This window comes from Taurulus bubalis (genome assembly GCF_910589615.1).
Source record: "Taurulus bubalis genome assembly, chromosome: 1".
Taxonomy (NCBI): Eukaryota; Metazoa; Chordata; class Actinopteri; order Perciformes; family Cottidae; genus Taurulus; species Taurulus bubalis.
This window is the reverse complement of record NC_136589.1, coordinates 25,266,924-25,285,482: the sequence shown is the minus strand read 5'-3', so window position 1 is coordinate 25,285,482 and position 18,559 is coordinate 25,266,924. Positions and strand designations below refer to the sequence as shown.

Below are 18,559 nucleotides of genomic sequence, written 5' to 3'. Positions count from 1 at the left end.
TCTGCATTGGTATCAAAAATATGGGCATTACTGCCATTACCAAGTTGTAGTTCATAACCGGAATAATTTAAGCTCCTATGCATTATCAAATGCTATAAATAGGGCAGTTATTAACCATAAATGGATATAACCAAACTAGTGTACAAACGGCAAACCTACTTATTGCTTCTGCTTGGTGAAAGTCACAATAATACAAAACACACCTGCGTTCACTGTAGATTGCTGTTATTCATTTCACAGGTACACTCAGATCATAAAACAAGAATAGGAACTTGTTGCCGTCATCTTTGCACCTTAGTACATAATTGATCAGCTCTACATTGGACAATACACCCATCCTCCTAGCACTGCTTCAGTAACTAATACGCCATTTTCCCTCTCAACCCCCACCCCTCCCATAGAGTGAAAACAATAACAGTACATCCACACACTGGATTCCCCGTTTAGTTCACAGACTCGTCTGGACACAGAAGACATGACCAAACGAGATGCGTGTGGGGGAGCTTGTGGGATCTGGGTCCGGGCTCTGCTCAGTACACATGTCCAGTTTCATGTAGCCCTAGAGGACCAGCATTGAGGTTATTTGATAAGAAAAATGGTATCTGTACAGCAGGGGTCCCCTTTTGGTCATGGCTGGGAATGTCATGGGAAAGAATAGGTTCGTAGGGAAGAGGAGGGGCGACGACGAGTCGAAGTAAGAAAGAAAGCTCAGCTTTTTGCCATTTTGTCAGAGAAGAGGAGAGAAAGATGAAACACACTTGTGATGATGAAAAAGAAAACAGATGGGTGCAAACCTGCTCCTTTAAAAAAAAATACCTATATAAAATAAATGAATAAAAGTAGCCACAAAAAACAAAACACATTCATCCATAATTCAATACATAATTGGGGCTAAAAGTAAATGAGGAATTACATGATTCATTGTTGAGAAGGGGACTAAGTCAGATGTGTTCGGCAAGAGGGGTTCAGTCAATCCTCTGAGCTTGATGAGGAGTCAGAGTCCTTCTGTGCTATGATGACATCGTCCAATAGCGCCTCTTGATCCGAGCTGTCATAGTCACCTTGGGAAAGGCTGTCGCCGCCCTCCATTTTCACGTCAAAGTCCGGACTGGTGAGGAAGTGATGGGAGGTCTCCAGGTCCTCCTCGTCCATCATGTAGGCTCCGTCCGACACCAGAGTCTCCTCCTCCACTCCGTCCAAGTTGGGGTCTTCAGGGATGGGCTCTGGAACTTGGTGATGGTGGTGGTGATGGTGGTGGCGGCGCCGGCTTTTCTTCGGGATCTCAGAGTGCTCAGTCAGCAGCCGGTGGAAGAAGGTCGCGGGGAGGAAGCCCTGTGAAAAGAAAAGTTTTTTTTTTTTTTTTTTTTTAAACACTGGAAAACAAACAGAAGAGTTGCCACAGAGTTTTTCCTGTGTAACCACACAGGAATAAACTACAGTGAACCACAGTCTTAATGAGCCACATGTACCTTTCAAGGAGGAACAAAATAATAATTCTGTATCTAAAAAAGATCAGTTTGGAAAATTGCCTTCCAGCAAACCACCGTTCACTTAGTTTGAATTAAATTTTAGCTATACTTTTAGCTATACTTTACTCTGAAACAAAGTCTTGTAATAACATAATATCTCCGAGTACGTACAGATTTCCGAACCGTTTCGGACCAGTCCGGTGCTACAGCATTATCGGGATACTCCTCCAGATATTCCTTCAGGTCTTGCAGCATCGGACAAAAAGCATTTCCAACCTACCGAGGAGAAACATGTGGATGTTTGTCTGTCGGCAAGAGATAACAAGCAGCCAACAAATCCAAGTCTATGACGCTGATCACTGCATGTCTCACCTTCTTTCCTGTCCTCATGTTGATGACTTTGACCTTCTCGCTGCCTGTCAGGGCTTTATCTGCCCTCCTCCTTCTCTTCCTCTTACTCCTGTTCACAAGAAGCTGCGGAAACAAGACAAATTATGTAATAAAGCAGAAACATAGTTCGGATATTTTGTTTCCTTATCACCCGGAGACCAGGACCTTATAATAAGCCAGGCAAAATGAATTAACACTTGAACCGTTGGTCCCGGTCCATATCGCGAATATATACCTCCAGCATGTCTCCCTCCACCTCATAATCTGGGTTCTCCTTTAACCAGGTGGGAGGGTCCCTGCGCCGTGGAGTACGCTCCAGTGGATCAATGAGTCCATCTGGGTCTGATAACTAAAAGAGAGACAGCCAGAAAAAAGTTAAACTAAATCCAGAGCAGTTTTGTTTTTGCATCCAACTCTTCCTCTACTAGAGCACATGTAAAGGGTAAAATAGACTACAATTGTACAGCGCTTCTGTAGTCTTCCGGCCACTCAAAGCGCTTCAGAACTACCTGTCATCATTCACACACTGATGGGAGGGGCTACCATGCAAGCTTCCACCTGCCCATCAGGATTCTAACTAACCATTCACACCCATTCATACATCGCCGTCACAGCCTACGGGAGCTTTTTGGGGGGGTTAAGTGTCTTGCCTAAGGACACACCGACATGGACTAGCGGTCGAACCGCCGATCCTCTGATTGACGGACGACCCCGCTCTACCACTGAGCCACAGTCGGATGTAGATCCGATACACATACCTCTTGGTCCTTGCGCCTCTTGCGGCCACTGCTCTCTCCTCCTGACCCATTGGGCATCAGGGCCTGCTTAGAGAAGGTCAGCTTCAACCCCTCCTCCTGATAGTGTGACGAACAGAGAGACCTCTAATTTAGGCCGTGATCTACACATCACAGCTGCACCTTGTAGTTATCTGCTTTTGACTTTAAACACAGACTCTTCATACACCTTCATACGGATGAAGTGATTTTATTTGCAAAGAAAAGCAAAAATAATGTCAGTTTTTGTATATTTTCAATGCGTATGCCTCAGATAACATTGTTTCACCCTCCACTGTTGACTCACCTTAAGGAGCTTGACAGTGAACTCTCCATCTTCTCCATCCTCCCCAGGGCCACCAGGCGCGGCGTTGGGTTTACGGACCACCCTTGTGTAGGCCATCTCGTCTCCCGCCAGCTCCGAGCTCGGGTTGAGCTGAGCCTCAGGCATGTAGCGCCGCCCTGAGGGCCACTGACCCGTCATCATCAGCGTACACAAACTGTCCAGACGGTTGATTAACACACGGTCCTGAGACAAAAAAAAAAAAAAAAAAAAAAAAAAGGAGCCCCATGTATCAGTCAAAATAAAAATCTGGTTCCTTCCTTCATGAGAAATGCTATGAAATTGTAATAAAATTGAGACATACATTTTGTGAACGGTGCATTAATTACCTTGGGCCAATCCACTCTGAGAGGATCAGGAGGAGGAATGCCATCCTGAGATAGAGTCATGGAGAGTAAACTATTTTCTTCATCCACGTCACACAGCTTCATGCCTGCTATGGAGAAAAAGGCAACATAATTACATTGGTTGAGTATGTTACAGTGTATTCTTGAAGCGTTCAACTTTTTTCCCTCTCTAACTACCAACTTACCTCTTTCAGCCTCTTCCTCACTCTCTCCGCTGTCGTCACTGCTGCCCGATCGCCCAGATGACGACGAGCCAGAGTCAGAGTCAGAATCAGAGTCAGACCCGCCCTCTCCTTTTCTCTCTCCCGTTTTTCCGCTCCTCCCCCTGCTCCTTTTGAGGCCCCAGCCCTGCCCTCGTGCCTTGCCGTCGTGGTGACTCAGGGGCGTACTCTGCAGGTCAGCACTGATTTCACCTCCAAGCAACCGAGCGTCCTCCATGACCAACTCCTCCTTCAATCCAGGCACCTCCTCCTCCTCAGTCTTCGGCTGGATGAGGAGCATGATGGGCGGTGCTTCCGGTGGAGGCGGTGGGGCCTGCTGATTCAGGAGGAACTCGTCCCGAGCCTGACAGAAGGTGAACTGTGGGTCTGGGTAGATGGAGAGCTCGGTGCGGCTGACACCGTGCAGTGAGGCGCCCAGCATCAGCTGACGATCGTGTTCCGGAATATTCCACCAACCGGGCAGCTCGGAGCTGGTCGGAGCTTGACGCAGGCGCTCCTCCAGGGACTGGTGGGGCAGCGCTTTCTCACGGAGGCGACGCAAGAGGCTAATGCGGTAAAGGGTTCGGGAAGCACGCTCCTCAGTGATGGGGCCGACAGTCTGGGAAAGCTCTGCTGAATCTGAGCAGGATGAGACAAGAGATATTTACTGGCATGTGACTGAAGTCAGCACGTTAACATATTAAGAGTATAACAAAAATGGATTTATCAAAGAGGACGTGTGCATGTGTAGTGTCAGCCAGGGGGCAGAATTGAGAGTATATGTATTAGTAAACATCTAACACTTTTAACTACTGCTCAAGTAGCTAAGCCGAGCTTTTGGCAGCATGCGTCAGGTTAGGTAGCTACCTTCACCGCGGCCTGGCCGCAGGTGGCAAACTCTCCGACACATGGCAACGAAAGAGCGAAAGTATCGACTGAGGCTCTCATCCGTTTTTTTATCCAGACGAGCAAAGGTCCGGAAGCGGTTCCAGTCAAACTCTGGATCTCCTGCCTCAGGAAGACCTTGATCCTTTGTGATCTTTTCCACACCAAAAGTCGACACAACACGGTAGAAGTCGCATTCCTCCCTCCGTGTCCACCTGGGAGCAAGGCAGAAACGTAAAGGATGAGAAGAAATATTTACTGAATATCTATCATAGAACAAAAACAAGAAAAACATTGGGTAATCCCTAAAGATTAAGTTTTAAGTCTTACATGTGCATGCTAAGATATTGACATGACGTAAAACAATGCAGGTTAAAACATTTATGGAGGTTTTGTGAGGAAGGAATTGCATTTATAGTATTTTTGTTGTTGTTACACCTCAATAATACAAACATGAGTAACACAATGTAAACTTAACTTTTGTAATCATGAGTACTGCACACTTTTACAAATGCAGCCCGTGTAAAAATTGTAATCATGGGAACGTAGAACCATCATTTTGCAAAGAGAAAATATTAACGTACCTCTGCTGGCGCTCCTGCCGTGCGATCTCCTTCAGCTTGCTGGCCTGTTCGCACCGCCTGCGCCTGCGGTCGCCCTTCGCCTCCGCTTCGATCTTCAGCTGCTCCTGCCTGTAGCTGCGCTGGTAAGCTGTGATCAGTCGTCGCAACCGCGCCGTAAGTGATGAGCTTGAGGGCCAGTCACACGCACCGCTCTGGCTGGAAAAGCTTTCCATGATCACTGGCCCCACCTTGTCTTCCACGGAAATCTCATCGTCGACGTTCATGGAATCAGGCTGGAGGACGAGGTAAAATGGAGTCATTAAATTGCTCAACCCTACTGCTTGGGTCGCAGAAATCGACTAGTGCAGACAGAACGGCTTCAATGTGACGGATTTGTACCTCATCGAAAAGATCTTTGGCGTGCCTTGATGCAGGCTTGAACTCCGGGTCCTCTGAGTACTTATCATAATCAGGACTACACAACACAAACAATTAAGCACCGTTAAGCAGGGAAAGAGCGAAACATGTGTCCAGTAAAGGGACACCACCATACAAAACATTTCATATAGTTCATTCTAAGAGATTGAACACTATAATTCAAGTTACAGTGAAACGAATGAATGTAAAAATTTTACAATACCTAGTTAACTTGTACGGCTGCCATAAATCTTTAGGCAAATACGTTTTAATTGGCAATCAGTCAAGATAACTCACTCATCTCCCATCTCGGCATCACCAGTGTGCTGCTCGGCATCAATGGCCTTGTCATCAGGCCGACCAGCCCTCTCCAAGAAGCACAGGCAGGGATCAGCACGCATAGTGGTGTACATCTCATAACCTGTTAATAGAGTCAAGGCACATTGTTGAATTAAAAGCAAGACCACCGCTGAAACTTTTTCGCTCGGACCGCCTAAGTAGTGTGTATTCATGGTCAGGACGACCTCTGACGGAGGTCAACAGCGTTACCAGGGTTTCACACTCTGCGGTTACAGTCTTGAAAAGCGAGGGGTGAGTGAGAGGGGGTAGTCAGTTGGTTGTGATCCGCAACCACATCGTTAGATGCCACCAAATTCAAACCTACCATGTTTAAATACGCCAGCAAGCAGTGAGCGGTCTGCTTCAGTATCCCACCATCTTGCAGGAACTTCCTGCTGCTCCATCTCAGGCATCCAGATCGCGACATCCCTGAGAAAAAAAAATGTAATTAATGCATGGCGTACTGGGTTTGAGTACATGTGTGTGCGCATTTGGCTGAAAGCACAAAGGGCTGCATCAGATACCTGCTGACAGCCCCTTTCAGGACAGCTTCTGCATGTTCTCCGATCACCTCTTGTTTCAGGTAGTAAAGCATGCGCACCCTCAGCAACACCCTGCGGTAAGAGAGGAGAGGGAGGTTTAGCGTTTGAACACGGACGACAATGTCTTGATGCGTTTGTGATGATTGTGCTCCACTGACTTGTTGCACTGGTGCTTGAGGTGTTTGCGGTAGCTCTCGTCCAGAAGCAGAGTGTCAGGGTTGTACTTGCGTATCCACTCCACCTTCTGGATGTCAAATGTGCTCTGGACCTTTACTCTCTTGCCCTTCCTGCCTCTTGGAACCGGGATAGACAGGCCTAGGCAGAGATAAACGTTATATACAGTTAATTTCAACTGACAACAAGAAAAGGTCATCAGCAGTGACTATACGAGAAAGATTATGGAGTAAATAGGAATGCTTTTCTACCAAACAAACTAATGTATCCACTTCATTCTGTGTGATGCTCCTACCAGAGTGGTTAAGTAGTGTTTGTGGTTCGCGGCCGTTCTCTGGCGGTGTGATGAGCTCCCAGATGAAACTCTTGATGTTCTCATCTCCACGATAGTGGAGCAGACAAAAGACCAGGATGACTCGACAGATCGTCTCCACGTCCCGCTCGCTCAGCCGACGCTTACATCTGGCATGGGATAAGATGTCCTTCCAGCGACCCCAACTGGAGAAGAGGAAAACAGGAGTAAAGAGTGAGAACAGGGAATAAACGGTATGAGCATAGATTGAGAAATTGAGCGGCAACGCCTATGTACCCATAGACGAGCAGGTGTTTCTCCACCCGGAAACAGTCAGTGCGGCCGTAACCACTTCCACTGTGGCGTTCGGTGCGCCGAGAGGAACGCGACTGTCTGGAATTGGCCGGTGGATACTCATCGTCGCTTTCCGCATCAGACAGGTCTCCACCTTCACCTCGTAAAGTTGAGTACTGGCGGGTCTGCTTGCGGACTCTGGGAGTGTCGATCACAAGGGTGTTCTGTAGAGAACAAAGTCAATTTTAGTCAATTACACATTACTCTGAGCATGAAATGTGTAAGCCTTTATACAATAATGCAACTACATAAAGCATTAGTGAAATCTACAGTGTTTTACATGCTGTTGAAGTAGCACTTCCACGATCTTCACAAAAAATAAAAAACCTGCACTTACCTTTCGGTTCATGGTTTCCATGTCTATGTCAGCTTTCTTGGCCCACTTCTGCCAGAATTCAGGGTCATCGAGGGCAATGTCATTGCGGTTCTCTGAGGCCACAAAGCTAGCCTTGGAGAACGTGGAGCCTTTGCCCTCGCTCTCGATGGTGATGGTGGTGGCTCTTCGCTGCAGGATCTGGTCAATGTCCTCCTCGCAGAAGCGATTGCCTTCATCGTTTTCGTCCATGATGGCAGCGTAGGCTCCCTTCCTCAGCAGGTCCTCAATCTCCTTCTTGGAGAACTGCTGTACTTGCTTAAGGTGACACAGATGTCATTTACTAAAGCAGCCCAAACTGGATTAAGCAAACTCATGTTTCGAAATAAAGATGTAACTATTATATTAAAAGATAAAAGCTACAACATATCAGACGAGTAGGTTCTCTTACCCCATTGACGTTGGTTTCTTTGTTGCCACTCATACTCTGCAGGACTGCACGGTCCAGGCCGAGCTTCAGGCTAGCTTTATCCAGCATCTCCCTCTCGTAGGAGTTCCTAGTGATCAGACGGTACACCTTGACCGCCTTAGACTGACCAATACGATGACACCGCGCCTGGGCCTGATAAAAGAAGGATCAAAAGTGCATCACATGCAGCTGCTGGCATAAAAAAAAAAAAAAAAATGAAGTTTTCCAAGTTCTGAACATAAAAAAAAAAAAACAACACACAAAAAACAAGCGTAAGAGAGTAAAATAAATCAAAAAATGCTTTGTTGTTGCATTCTCATTGAACTCTTTATACCAGAAAGAAGAACAATATTGTACCTGCAGGTCATTTTGAGGGTTCCAGTCAGAATCAAATATAACACAGGTGTCAGCAGCAGTGAGGTTAATACCCAGGCCGCCAGCACGGGTACACAGCAGGAAGACAAAGCGGTCCGATTCAGGCTTGCTGAAGCGGTCGATGGCAGCTTGTCGTAAGTTCCCACGCACTCTGCCATCAATTCGCTCATAAAGGTATCTGTAAAAACAATAAGTCAACATTAACACATCACATAAGTCCTCATAATACTTGAACAGTTATACCCATATTTAATACTAGAAAGAAAAAAATCTAACAAAATACACTTGGCCTTTTTACCTCTTGTTGATGAGGTAGTCCTCCAGAATGTCTAAGCAGCGCACCATCTGGGAGAAGATGAGCACTTTGTGGCCGCCAGCCTTGAGGCGAGGCAGCAGCTTGTCCAGTAGCACCAGCTTGCCGGCCGACCGAATCAGGGCCTGCAAATGGAAGTCGTGCGCCATGGGGTCATAGATCTGTCGCAGCTCAGCTAAGATCTTCTCCTCCGCGCCTGGACAAAAGAGGTACAATTGTATTATGCTAGCTTTCCACAAGCAAATCGCAGACCACTCGTTGACAGCTTTGGAGAAACAGTCAACTTTGGATTGAATAAATGCTCCATCTGTAAAAGGCAACAAATACATATATATTACAATGACTAGTGTTTAAGATTTAACATTAAAATATTATTGGGACAGTATGGCACATGCTAGCTCAGTTACTATTTGAAATAGATAGGTTTCAGGCTGAATCTAACAAACATATATGCAGACAACAAGATGCCCAGGATGTACCAAGAGCTATTATTGAGTTAATATTCTGATGCACTACCATTGATGAGGTAGGGGTGGTTGCAGCACTTGCGTAGCTCCATCATAGTGTTGAGCAGGTTGGGGACATTGTGGTTACTGGTTACCCCTAAACTGAGGAAAGTGAAGTTCCTCTCCAGGATGGCCCGGTAGTACTTCTTCTGGACATCCGTCAACTCAACCTAAACGCAGTCAAGGAATCAAATTGTTAATCTTATTTGTGCCGTTCAGATCTCCAAACACAATATATTACATTGAATATGCACTAAAAATGCACTAATTCCACGAACCTCAATGATGGTCTCCTGTTTAGGTGCCAAGTTCTTCTCAACATCCTCTTTAAGCCTTCGCAGCATCATGGGCTTCAAGATGGCCTGCAGCTTCTGAACCTGTGCACCCATGAAAAAGAAAAAAAGATTTGCTCAGTGACCACTACAAAATGCCAACACAATGTGCAGATGCACAAGACAAAAGAACATCTTATGTGAATAGGAGGGTGAGTGTATATTTCACACCTGTTCCTCTGTTTTGAGGTCTCCAAAGTCTTTGAGGAATTCAGTCTCAGAAGGGAACTGAGCAGGCTCTAGGAAATGAAGCAGGCTGAAGAGTTCCTCCACAGTGTTCTGGAGAGGAGTGCCGGTCAACAACACCTTATGTTCCTGAGCGAAAACACAAGAACAGAACACAATTAAAAAGAGAAATAGAGGAGGACTTGGGGCGCAGACGCAGGCAGGGAAGAACGTTGAGGTAGGACCAAATATTCAGGCAGAGGGGGAATAAAAGAAAGACGACCAGCATTCCATTACTCTCTGCACATTTGACCGTTGGTTTTGTTTCAAAATCCACATTCTGCTGTGATTCACTCACCACATCCAGCATCTTCAAGCTGTCCAACAGCTTGCAGTTGCGATTCTTGAGGCGGTGGGCCTCATCAATGATCACACAGCGCCAGGAGATCTCCCTCAGCTCTGGGCAGTCGGATAACACCATCTCAAATGTTGTGATGAGAGCATCAAACTTGTACGCACCTGGGATCAAGTGCTCCTGTAAACATAATAGACAATCTTCATTCGACACGTTCAACATCAGTAAAGGTCACCAACAACAATCGGAATCAATAACTCCACCTTGTCGTCCTTGAAGTACATCTCATACTGCTGGATCATCTGTCGGCTTGCCAGGCTGCCGTGGTACACGATGGCGTTCATGTCGGTCCATGTGCTGAACTCCCTCTCCCAGTTGGTGATGGTGGAGAGGGGAGCAATGATCAGGAAGGGGCCTTGGACGCCAGCGGCGTACTCCTCAGACAGCAGCGTGATGGACTGGATGGTCTTCCCTAGACCCATCTCATCTGCCAGGATACAGTTCTGCCTGCGAGACAAGAAACAGAGGAATAAGTGAATCCTTGGGCGAATAAGATCAACAAGTATCATTCCACCTGGACTAAACGTGTGACTGCTCCTGATTGAATATAGCTGCCAATCCAGTTTGATGTGGCTTTAAAATACGGTGTACAAAAGGCGACACATGGAGTGTGTGTGATAAATACCTGTTGTACCAGTTGAAGAGCAACCAGTTGACTCCTTCAAGCTGGTACTCTCGGAGTATGTTGCCATTCTTGTACTCTCTAGTCTCCTCTAACTTCTTCCATGAACTGGCCGGCGGCCGTGCCTAAGGACAGAGGCGGGGAGGGGGGAAATGCATGAGTAGAAGAGAAAAAGGAATTAAAAAGAAAATCGCACCTTGCTGACTTCCACTTGACGGCTCACCGTTCTCTTCAGGCAAGGTTGTCGGTTTTGGATTTTGCTGAATTCCTCGACCTTGCCCTCGTCCACGTCCTCCTTCAGCTCCCAGGTGGCGTCCTCATAAGGCAGAGAGGACCACTTCACCAAGTAGTAGATAACAGGCTAGAGGGAAAAGAGTGACAGCGAGTTTTTAACTACTGCAAACATGCCAAATCGTAAAAGAAAAGAGTCATGTAAAAAATGTAAAAAAAAGAAGCACAAGCTTCACAGCCAAGAGAGGAACTGCTGATCTCTTTTGTCCAGCTGTAAAAGTGATTTCTCGACAAGGACTGGTCTCTCACCTCGCCGTTGTCCTTGTCCACACTGTGGGACACGTCCAGGATCCGGTCCGCCTCTACATAGTCTGGGTTAAAAGCCTCCTCATCCTAAAACAGAACCACAGGGTCAGACACAGTAGAAATAGATACAGCTCAACTGCATCCTAAAATAAGAGGTTTCAGGATCTGCTCCCCTCTCACCTCCTGGAAGATATGCCTCATTTGTGCTTGCTTGGTCTTGAACCTCTTAATCTTTTGATGAATCCTCTTATCTTTCTCCAGCTGACTCAAGGTGGCCCACTCGCAGTGCAAGTATGAACTGAAAACAAAAGAGTTTTACTCATGTAAATTAGATAGAAGAGAAAAAGCAACGGCTACAGTTATTCAATGAGATAATTCAAACTCACTAGTTCTTGTATTTCACAAAGAATTCCTCAACAGTAGTGTACTGGCCCTGGGACACCTTCAAGACAAATAGAGGTTTTGGAATTTTAATGATTCTCAAAATATAATAATTGTATTAGAATTACGTAAATGGACTAAACATACTTCCTTCTTAGTCAACCGTATAGACAGAATTTTGTCTACAATGGCAGCATCTTCCTCACTTGGGTTTTCCTGTAAAAAAAATTAAAAAAATCAGACACTAAAGACAAACCCACTCAAGTTCAATCAGTGAGTCTCTTTATGACAATCCTTTCAATCTCCCCAAAGAAATACATTTGTTCTGGTACATTTAAACTCACCACAAAGAACTGCATGCTAGGCTGTCCGTCAGCATCCAGCTCCAGTTCCTGTTTCAGCTGCGCTGCTGTCCCGCCACTGATGGAGGCCACAGCCGCCGCAGTTGTAGTAACGTCGACATCTTCCTGCTCGTCCTCATCATCCGTTATCTTGATATCCAGGTCCTCCGTGTACTTCTTCCTCTTCACCACGCGATTGGAGCGTCTCTTTTGGCCAAAAGACAGGTGTAAAAGTTAGTGTGGTTCACGCAGATGACAACCCACCAAAAACAAACGTCAACTCAGACAAGAAAACAGAAGTGTTGACTTAAATGTTGTCGTTAACCCTGTTTTAGCTGACTCAATGTAAACAACTACAGTCAATGTTAACAGTCCATTTGTATCCAATTCCCAAAAAGTGCACTGATCTCATTTATGTGACCATGGATGCGTTCGTACCGTAATCAAGTCATCATCTAGAGCAGCGGGTGAGGCAGGGCTCAACTCCCCATCAGAGTGGTCTGAAGACGCATTGCGCTTCCTTTTCTTTGCTCCCACTAGAGTAATAGTGCTGCGGGAAGGTGGAGGGAGGACAAACAAAGACAAAAGGTAAAGTGGTGTACAGTTATGAGAACCGTTTCTACAAAGCATCATTTCCCCAAACATAGAGAAATACATTTGATTCAAATTATTCCCCATCTTACCTCCTCCTCCTCCTCCTCCTCCTCCTCCTCACACGCACACTGCATCACTTACTTTGTCTTAGTCTTGCTTTTGCTCTTGTTCCCAGACCCGGGTATGACTGTGCCTCCAGACGCTCCGGTTCCTCCTCCTGGCGTCTTCACTTTGCCCTTTTTGTCTGTCCCTCCTGCAGTTTTGGGAGTCGCTCCTCCAGCTACGGGGTTTTTCTTCTTGCTTCCTCCTCCGCTGGACTTTTTCTTAGCAGTGGACACCACAGTCACAGTGCCCCCCAATTCCGGGGAGGTCTGCGTGGCCGGAAGCTCATCCTGGTTCAGGACTCTGGGCAGGTTCTTTTCGCCACGCGCTTTGGCCCGGGCTATAGCTTCAGCCACAATGCGGTTTGCTTTCTCCTGCTTGCAGAGGATCTCCACTCGTCGCACAGAGGCGGGCTCGCCAGGGGCCTTGGTGATGCGGATGGCCTGGGACGAAGTTGTGGTTGTAGTGGAGGGGCCTGCGGCCGACGTGTTGATGACCTTCACCACAGAGACCGTGCTGCCGACTGAGGTTGCTGAGCTTGTCTGTTTGAATAAGAATGTGTGAGAGTGAAGAAAACTTTCTGCCACACAGATCGTGTATCTAACCCTTTTATATAATAGTATGCATGTATATAAAAATAAGAAATCTGGAGGACTACCTGTGGCTGCAGAAGCATTTTGAGTGGCACCGCAACTCTCTGTCCTCCTTGGCCCTGCGTGATCTGCAACACTTGTGGGCTGCCAGTATTGCCAGTTCCTGAGACCAGCTGGTACTGTAAGAGTGAAAGAACAGACATATGAAGCCAAAGTCCCCTTTAAAAAAATAACCAAAGGAATAGATTTCAAAACCTGATAAAACAGAACCATTGTTAGATGTAGCACAGTTAAGCAGTTACAATATACGATCTGAGAATTTGGCCAGATTTGAAAGAACACTTAAGATATTTTGTGATATCTGTCTGGCGTCTTATTTACTGTCAGATAAGGGACGTATCAATTTCATCTTTGTAGTCTAGTAGAGGTATAGTATAAAACAGCAGTAAACCAAACAAATCTCCACCATAAAACGATATGATAATTTGGAAACTTCATTATGATTAACGGTTATTATGTGGAATTGATGTGGTACATTGTTTGGGGGGGATGTGACGTTTGAGAGCCAACGGTCAATTTCATCGTACTGCTCGATACAAAACAGCCATGTTGTTGATTTTTAACCTGAAAACATTAAGTTTGCTAAAATTTCTTGCTTTAAAAAAAAAGAAAAAAAAAATCTCCATTAATTTTTGAGCGCTTGGCCACTCCACTGCATCAGATATTCACTGGCTACAGTGTGCCGACACATTCAAAACTGTCCTAACATGTCAAATGAAAGCAACAAGCTTTAACATTAAACTGCTAATGGATACTAGCTAGCAGAGCGAATGTGGGAATACTGTCCAAGCCGCACAAAAGGTAGCCATTGTTCCTTTGGGCTGTACTGTAACAGCACATGCAATATTAAGTGTGACCGTCTAAAACAGGCAGAAACAATAACACTAGTCGAACACTGATGTTAGCAAACAAAAACACCGGTCACACAGAGCCACCTTTGTCACGGAAGCTGGTGGCATTTTGCCGGGCAGCAACATGTCACGGGGGTCCAAATTACACCATTCAACATAATTCATTCCTGGGGCATTGTACAATATTTGACCGCAAGTAGACGAATGTCAACATTGAGTGTATTGGAAATTACAATTCCTTCTAATTTTATCAGTAAAATTCAAGACCTCCCACACACCCTTCCAAAGGCATCAATAGAAAACTAGCAGCGTGCATGGAGACAGCACTCCGCACGATCGCAAAGGAGAATGCCAGAGCCACAAACAAAAACATGTGCTGTGGGGAAAACACTAACCTGACTAAACCAGATTTAACTTTGAACAGATTTAACTTTACTACACTTTTATTTTTTTCCTCACCTTAATTCCTCCTTGTTGGTTGGGCTGCTGCTGCACCTGCAGCTGAATTGTGAGGACTTTGGGCTGCCCTCCAGCCTGGCCTGCCCGAGCCTGGGTCAGGGCTGCTAGCTGGCTTCCCTGGAGAACCAGTTTGCCTCCCGGGAGCTGCCCCAGCACCAGTCTAGCTGGGATCTGCTGCTGGCCTCCTTGGGTTGTCTGAATCTGCACCTGTTGCCCCGCTGACAGAGCAGAGCCAGCCTGGGAAGGCTGCTGGAGAACCAAGGTGATCCGCTTTCCTTCGCCACCCTACAATCAGATGGAAAGAATGAGACTCATTATGACAAAAAGACTGACCTAAAAATACAGCTTGGATCATTGCTGGATTCAAGTGTCACCTGCTGTGGTGCAGCCATCAGGGTGACACATTGTGCTCTGCCTGCTGTAGCAGAAGATGTGGTGCTTACCTGCATGGCTGGCTGGAGCTGCACCTGACCTTGGGTCTGGCCTTGAGCCATCTGTGCCTGGGTAGGAATCTGCAACTGAATGGTCTGGCCTTGTGTCTGGGGCATAGAGGTCAGAAGCATCTGTTTCACTGGCCCGTTGGGAGACTGCAGCAGCCTCTGAACCCCAGAAGCACTCACCTTGACTTGAGTTTGTCCCGGGCTGGCCTGATTCAAGAGTGTCCCCCCCTGCAATATGGACATGCCGGGCTTAAGAGGAGTGCCAGACAACACACGGATGACCTTTCCACCTGTCTGGCCTGTGGCTCCTGACACAGTCTGCAGCACCTGGGCTTGACCCTGGGGACCTTTGAGGATGACAATTTTGCCTCCGGCCTGTTGTGTGATGGCAGCTAACTGCTGTGCAGTGAGCTGATGAGTTATCTGTGTGAGCTGCTGCGTGGTGGCGGTGGTGATTGGAGAGCTGGAAACTGTCAGGGGTGAGCTCAGCAGCACAGTGCTATCGGTGGGTATAGTGGTCTGGACCTGGATCTGAGGTAAAGTATCAACTGGTGCAGGAACCGAGACTAAAGTGGGAGCCGCAGCTATGGAAACAGTCTGAGCGTTCGCAACTGGCACCGGCTGCTGCGTGGACAGCTGAACGAAGGCAGGCTCCGGAATGGCGGGAGCTGCTACAGAAACACCCAGGTCTGAGTTGACCGTGAGCTCAGGCTCGGTCGGTGGGTCCACTTGGCCCAACGCCAGCTTAAGGGCCTCCTCCACGGGGTCCGAGGAGCCCTGAGAGAAGGAGTCGTCCGGTAGGGCATCCAGGTTGAACAGGGGTGTGTCCTCAAAGAGGTCCATGATGGGGTCTGCCATCTTGCCCACTCCACACAGGGAGACAGGCACAGAGTTAAAAAGACTCCGAGATGGAAGTTAAATAGTTGCGGGCCACTTCTTCTCAACTTTCAAGTAAAGAGCTGGTAAAAGAAGGAGAAACACTGAGTCAGTGAAGCACAAAATAAAAACTTTTGACTTTAGCATTACTCAAACAAACACTATGCTGATGATTATGCAGCTCAAATCTGGTCTCATCAATGCGCATGTTTGATTGTACAAAGACAACACAGGAACAAGTGTGGCCTCGCAGGGTAAAAAGCAATCCTGATCTGGTCTCCTTTTTTTTAAGCTCCAATTTTGTTTCCATGCTTCTTTGACGGCCATCAACACCACACACGCTCAAATGTGATTCCTAATGCACAGAATGAATGCAGTGTTTACTAAATCACAGGCCACTTTCTTATGAACAGTACACATTTATGCATTAGAGGAGCTGGGGCTGAAATGATCACGTTCACTCCACTGGTAGTCAAGTGCATCACACCACTAGATCATTAAAAAAAAATACTTGTGAAATAAAACGGTTTTTTTTCCTCCAAATGTCACATAACGCCTAGTAAATAAAAGTATTGCCAAGAGATTGTAGAAATAAAGAAAAACATATTGTTTTTGAAAATAACATAACTCATTGCCACCTCGTCCACAAAACGCGTTCAAAGTGACATTTGAGTTTTAAAATACACAAATACAGCCACTTTCCAAGGTGATATACGAAGCGATGCTACCTTGGGGACATTCAGTGAATAAACACAGTCGGTAGTGGAGTCAGACGAGGAGGGTACTGATGTTGGAGAGGCAGGATGCTCTCCTCTCCTATTGCAGTCTTCCTCACTAAACCGTCGGCTAGCATATTAGCTTGTCCCGCGACTAAGATGTGCCTCTTACACAAGCGTGCGTGCCACCGAAAACATATTCCGGTCAAAGGACGTGGTGTGTTGTATGTTTGGAAACCTTTCCCCCCCTTCTCTGTCATCTGCTACCAACCACTCAGTCCACCGGACTCCTTCAATCTCATCAACAAACCGGACCAAACCAAAGCAACGTGCCACAATAACCATTGCTCGTCAACGTTCAGACACGGGTTAGGCCGCAATATTGTTTCGCTTGGTCCGCGTCTAATTTTCGGCAAAAATACATGAAAATAACCGTAATATCCACTGCCCCAACTCTCCCAGTAATAATTTCGGGGTGCTAAATTTACCTTTGCATCGACACACATGGCTTTCTCCGTCTCACAACACTGTACGATTACAGGAAACGGCCAGGGAAGAGCAGGAACTAACATTCTTGCCAGAGAAAGCGTAGAATGCGTGCCCCTCGTCTGCTATCGAGCGGTGATTGGTCTGTTTTCTCACGAGCCGGCAGCATGCGGCTATTTAATTGGTTGCAGGAGCAATCCGTCACTTTTACGGCCGCTCCTGGGCGGGATGAGAGCCATAGTTCGGTTGAAAACACAATAAATGCGGCCTAGCTGGAACGATTTGACTAAGTGATCTCCAACGTTGTCGTTTTACGGACATAGATGCTCACATTAGAAAGCGCCGTACCTTTAGAGCTGACTGGAGAAACATAGACGGTGTTATAATCATCTGAACGGGTCAATGTACTGCATAACCCAAGAGGCCCGTTTGTGAATGACAATGTCATTTTTTTTTTCGTCAGGGCTTTATTACATTGGCTTCAGCTCAGCAATGATCCTCACCGTGTGATACTGCTTTACCACCTAAAGACAGACACCGTCGGATTTCTCTTGAGTTTTATTACATTTTGAGGTATCAACAACAGCTTTCTACTAGGTGCCAATGGGATTTGTGTGCTTCAATTAATAATTCAGTTCTCTATGACTGTGTGTTTGGCGCCCTCTAGTGCCGCCGGACTGAAATATGATTATTAGTCGTTCTGGCTGTTTTGGAGAATGGCCAAATTATTCTGCTAATAGGGTACACCTGGGTAGAAAGGTGCCCTTATTACCCCCCTCGTGAGGGCCTTTAGCATGTAAGATGATATTGTATTTTAGCAGCGCACATGTTTACAATTACAAGAAACAACTCATATTACCACAAACCAAGTTTGCATGTCCCCCCTGGCACCAGGGCACATAGAGAAAGTTGCCTGTTTTGCACAGTTGGTAGCCTAATCTGGTGTTCATTTTTATATCACCATTATTGTTCCCTTCAGCTAAATATGTATTAGCTGCGATACTAAAAAAAAAAAGGGAAAAGATTACAAGAGGCCCTAATTTTCTGCCACAGGAATAAGGTCAGGTGTTTTTCCCAATACAAGACCGACAGACAGTGAAATACAGAGGGAGAGAGATGGTCCTGAACCAGGGAAGCGTAAGTGACTAGGTGTGACAGCACACCATGCTTTATCCATGGCCACCCTGTAGAGAAGAGCCCGCCTGGTCGCCAAGGCCTCCATCTGTCTGTGGCCCCGCGAGGAATATCCGCCATTCAGCACACTTACACTCTGCCCCATGCTGGTCTGCTTGGTCCACGCCAACGCTAACTCTGCTGGTGAGAGCTATATTTACAAACAGCTGCCGTGGCACTGGCGAGAGAAGCGGGAGCGAGGGAAAGATATTGATTTTATGTGAGGCAGATTAAACTGTCACGCCCTTAACATATTACATCATCAACTCAATTATTTCTGTGCGGTCGTCAAGTAATGGTCCAGGAAAAATTGTCTGTCTGAGAATGTTTGTGGGGAAAGACCATGAGGAGG

The 18,559-nt window shown here is 46.5% G+C and overlaps 1 protein-coding gene across 1 annotated transcript; it reads right to left on the bottom strand.

Annotated features, from left to right (window-relative positions):
• Positions 1–208: 208 nt before the first annotated feature.
• On the bottom strand, positions 209–17,046 carry chd8 (chromodomain helicase DNA binding protein 8). The gene is made up of 39 exons (XM_079222256.1): positions 17,037–17,046; positions 14,960–15,915; positions 14,517–14,801; positions 13,212–13,325; positions 12,593–13,095; positions 12,296–12,407; positions 11,861–12,064; positions 11,664–11,732; positions 11,522–11,577; positions 11,316–11,433; positions 11,139–11,222; positions 10,822–10,959; positions 10,602–10,723; positions 10,180–10,423; positions 9,920–10,096; positions 9,568–9,711; positions 9,343–9,441; positions 9,075–9,234; positions 8,544–8,754; positions 8,228–8,423; positions 7,853–8,023; positions 7,426–7,719; positions 7,032–7,252; positions 6,738–6,940; positions 6,427–6,583; positions 6,251–6,340; positions 6,052–6,155; positions 5,685–5,808; positions 5,370–5,445; positions 4,992–5,263; positions 4,390–4,622; positions 3,508–4,161; positions 3,305–3,411; positions 2,940–3,161; positions 2,618–2,713; positions 2,095–2,208; positions 1,842–1,943; positions 1,641–1,745; positions 209–1,332 (listed from the first exon to the last, which is right to left on the bottom strand). Exons 2-39 carry the CDS (start codon positions 15,812–15,814, stop codon positions 970–972), a joined length of 7,599 nt encoding a protein of 2,532 aa, XP_079078382.1. The 5' UTR covers positions 15,815–15,915; positions 17,037–17,046; the 3' UTR covers positions 209–969.
• Between the last annotated feature and the right edge of the window lie 1,513 nt (positions 17,047–18,559).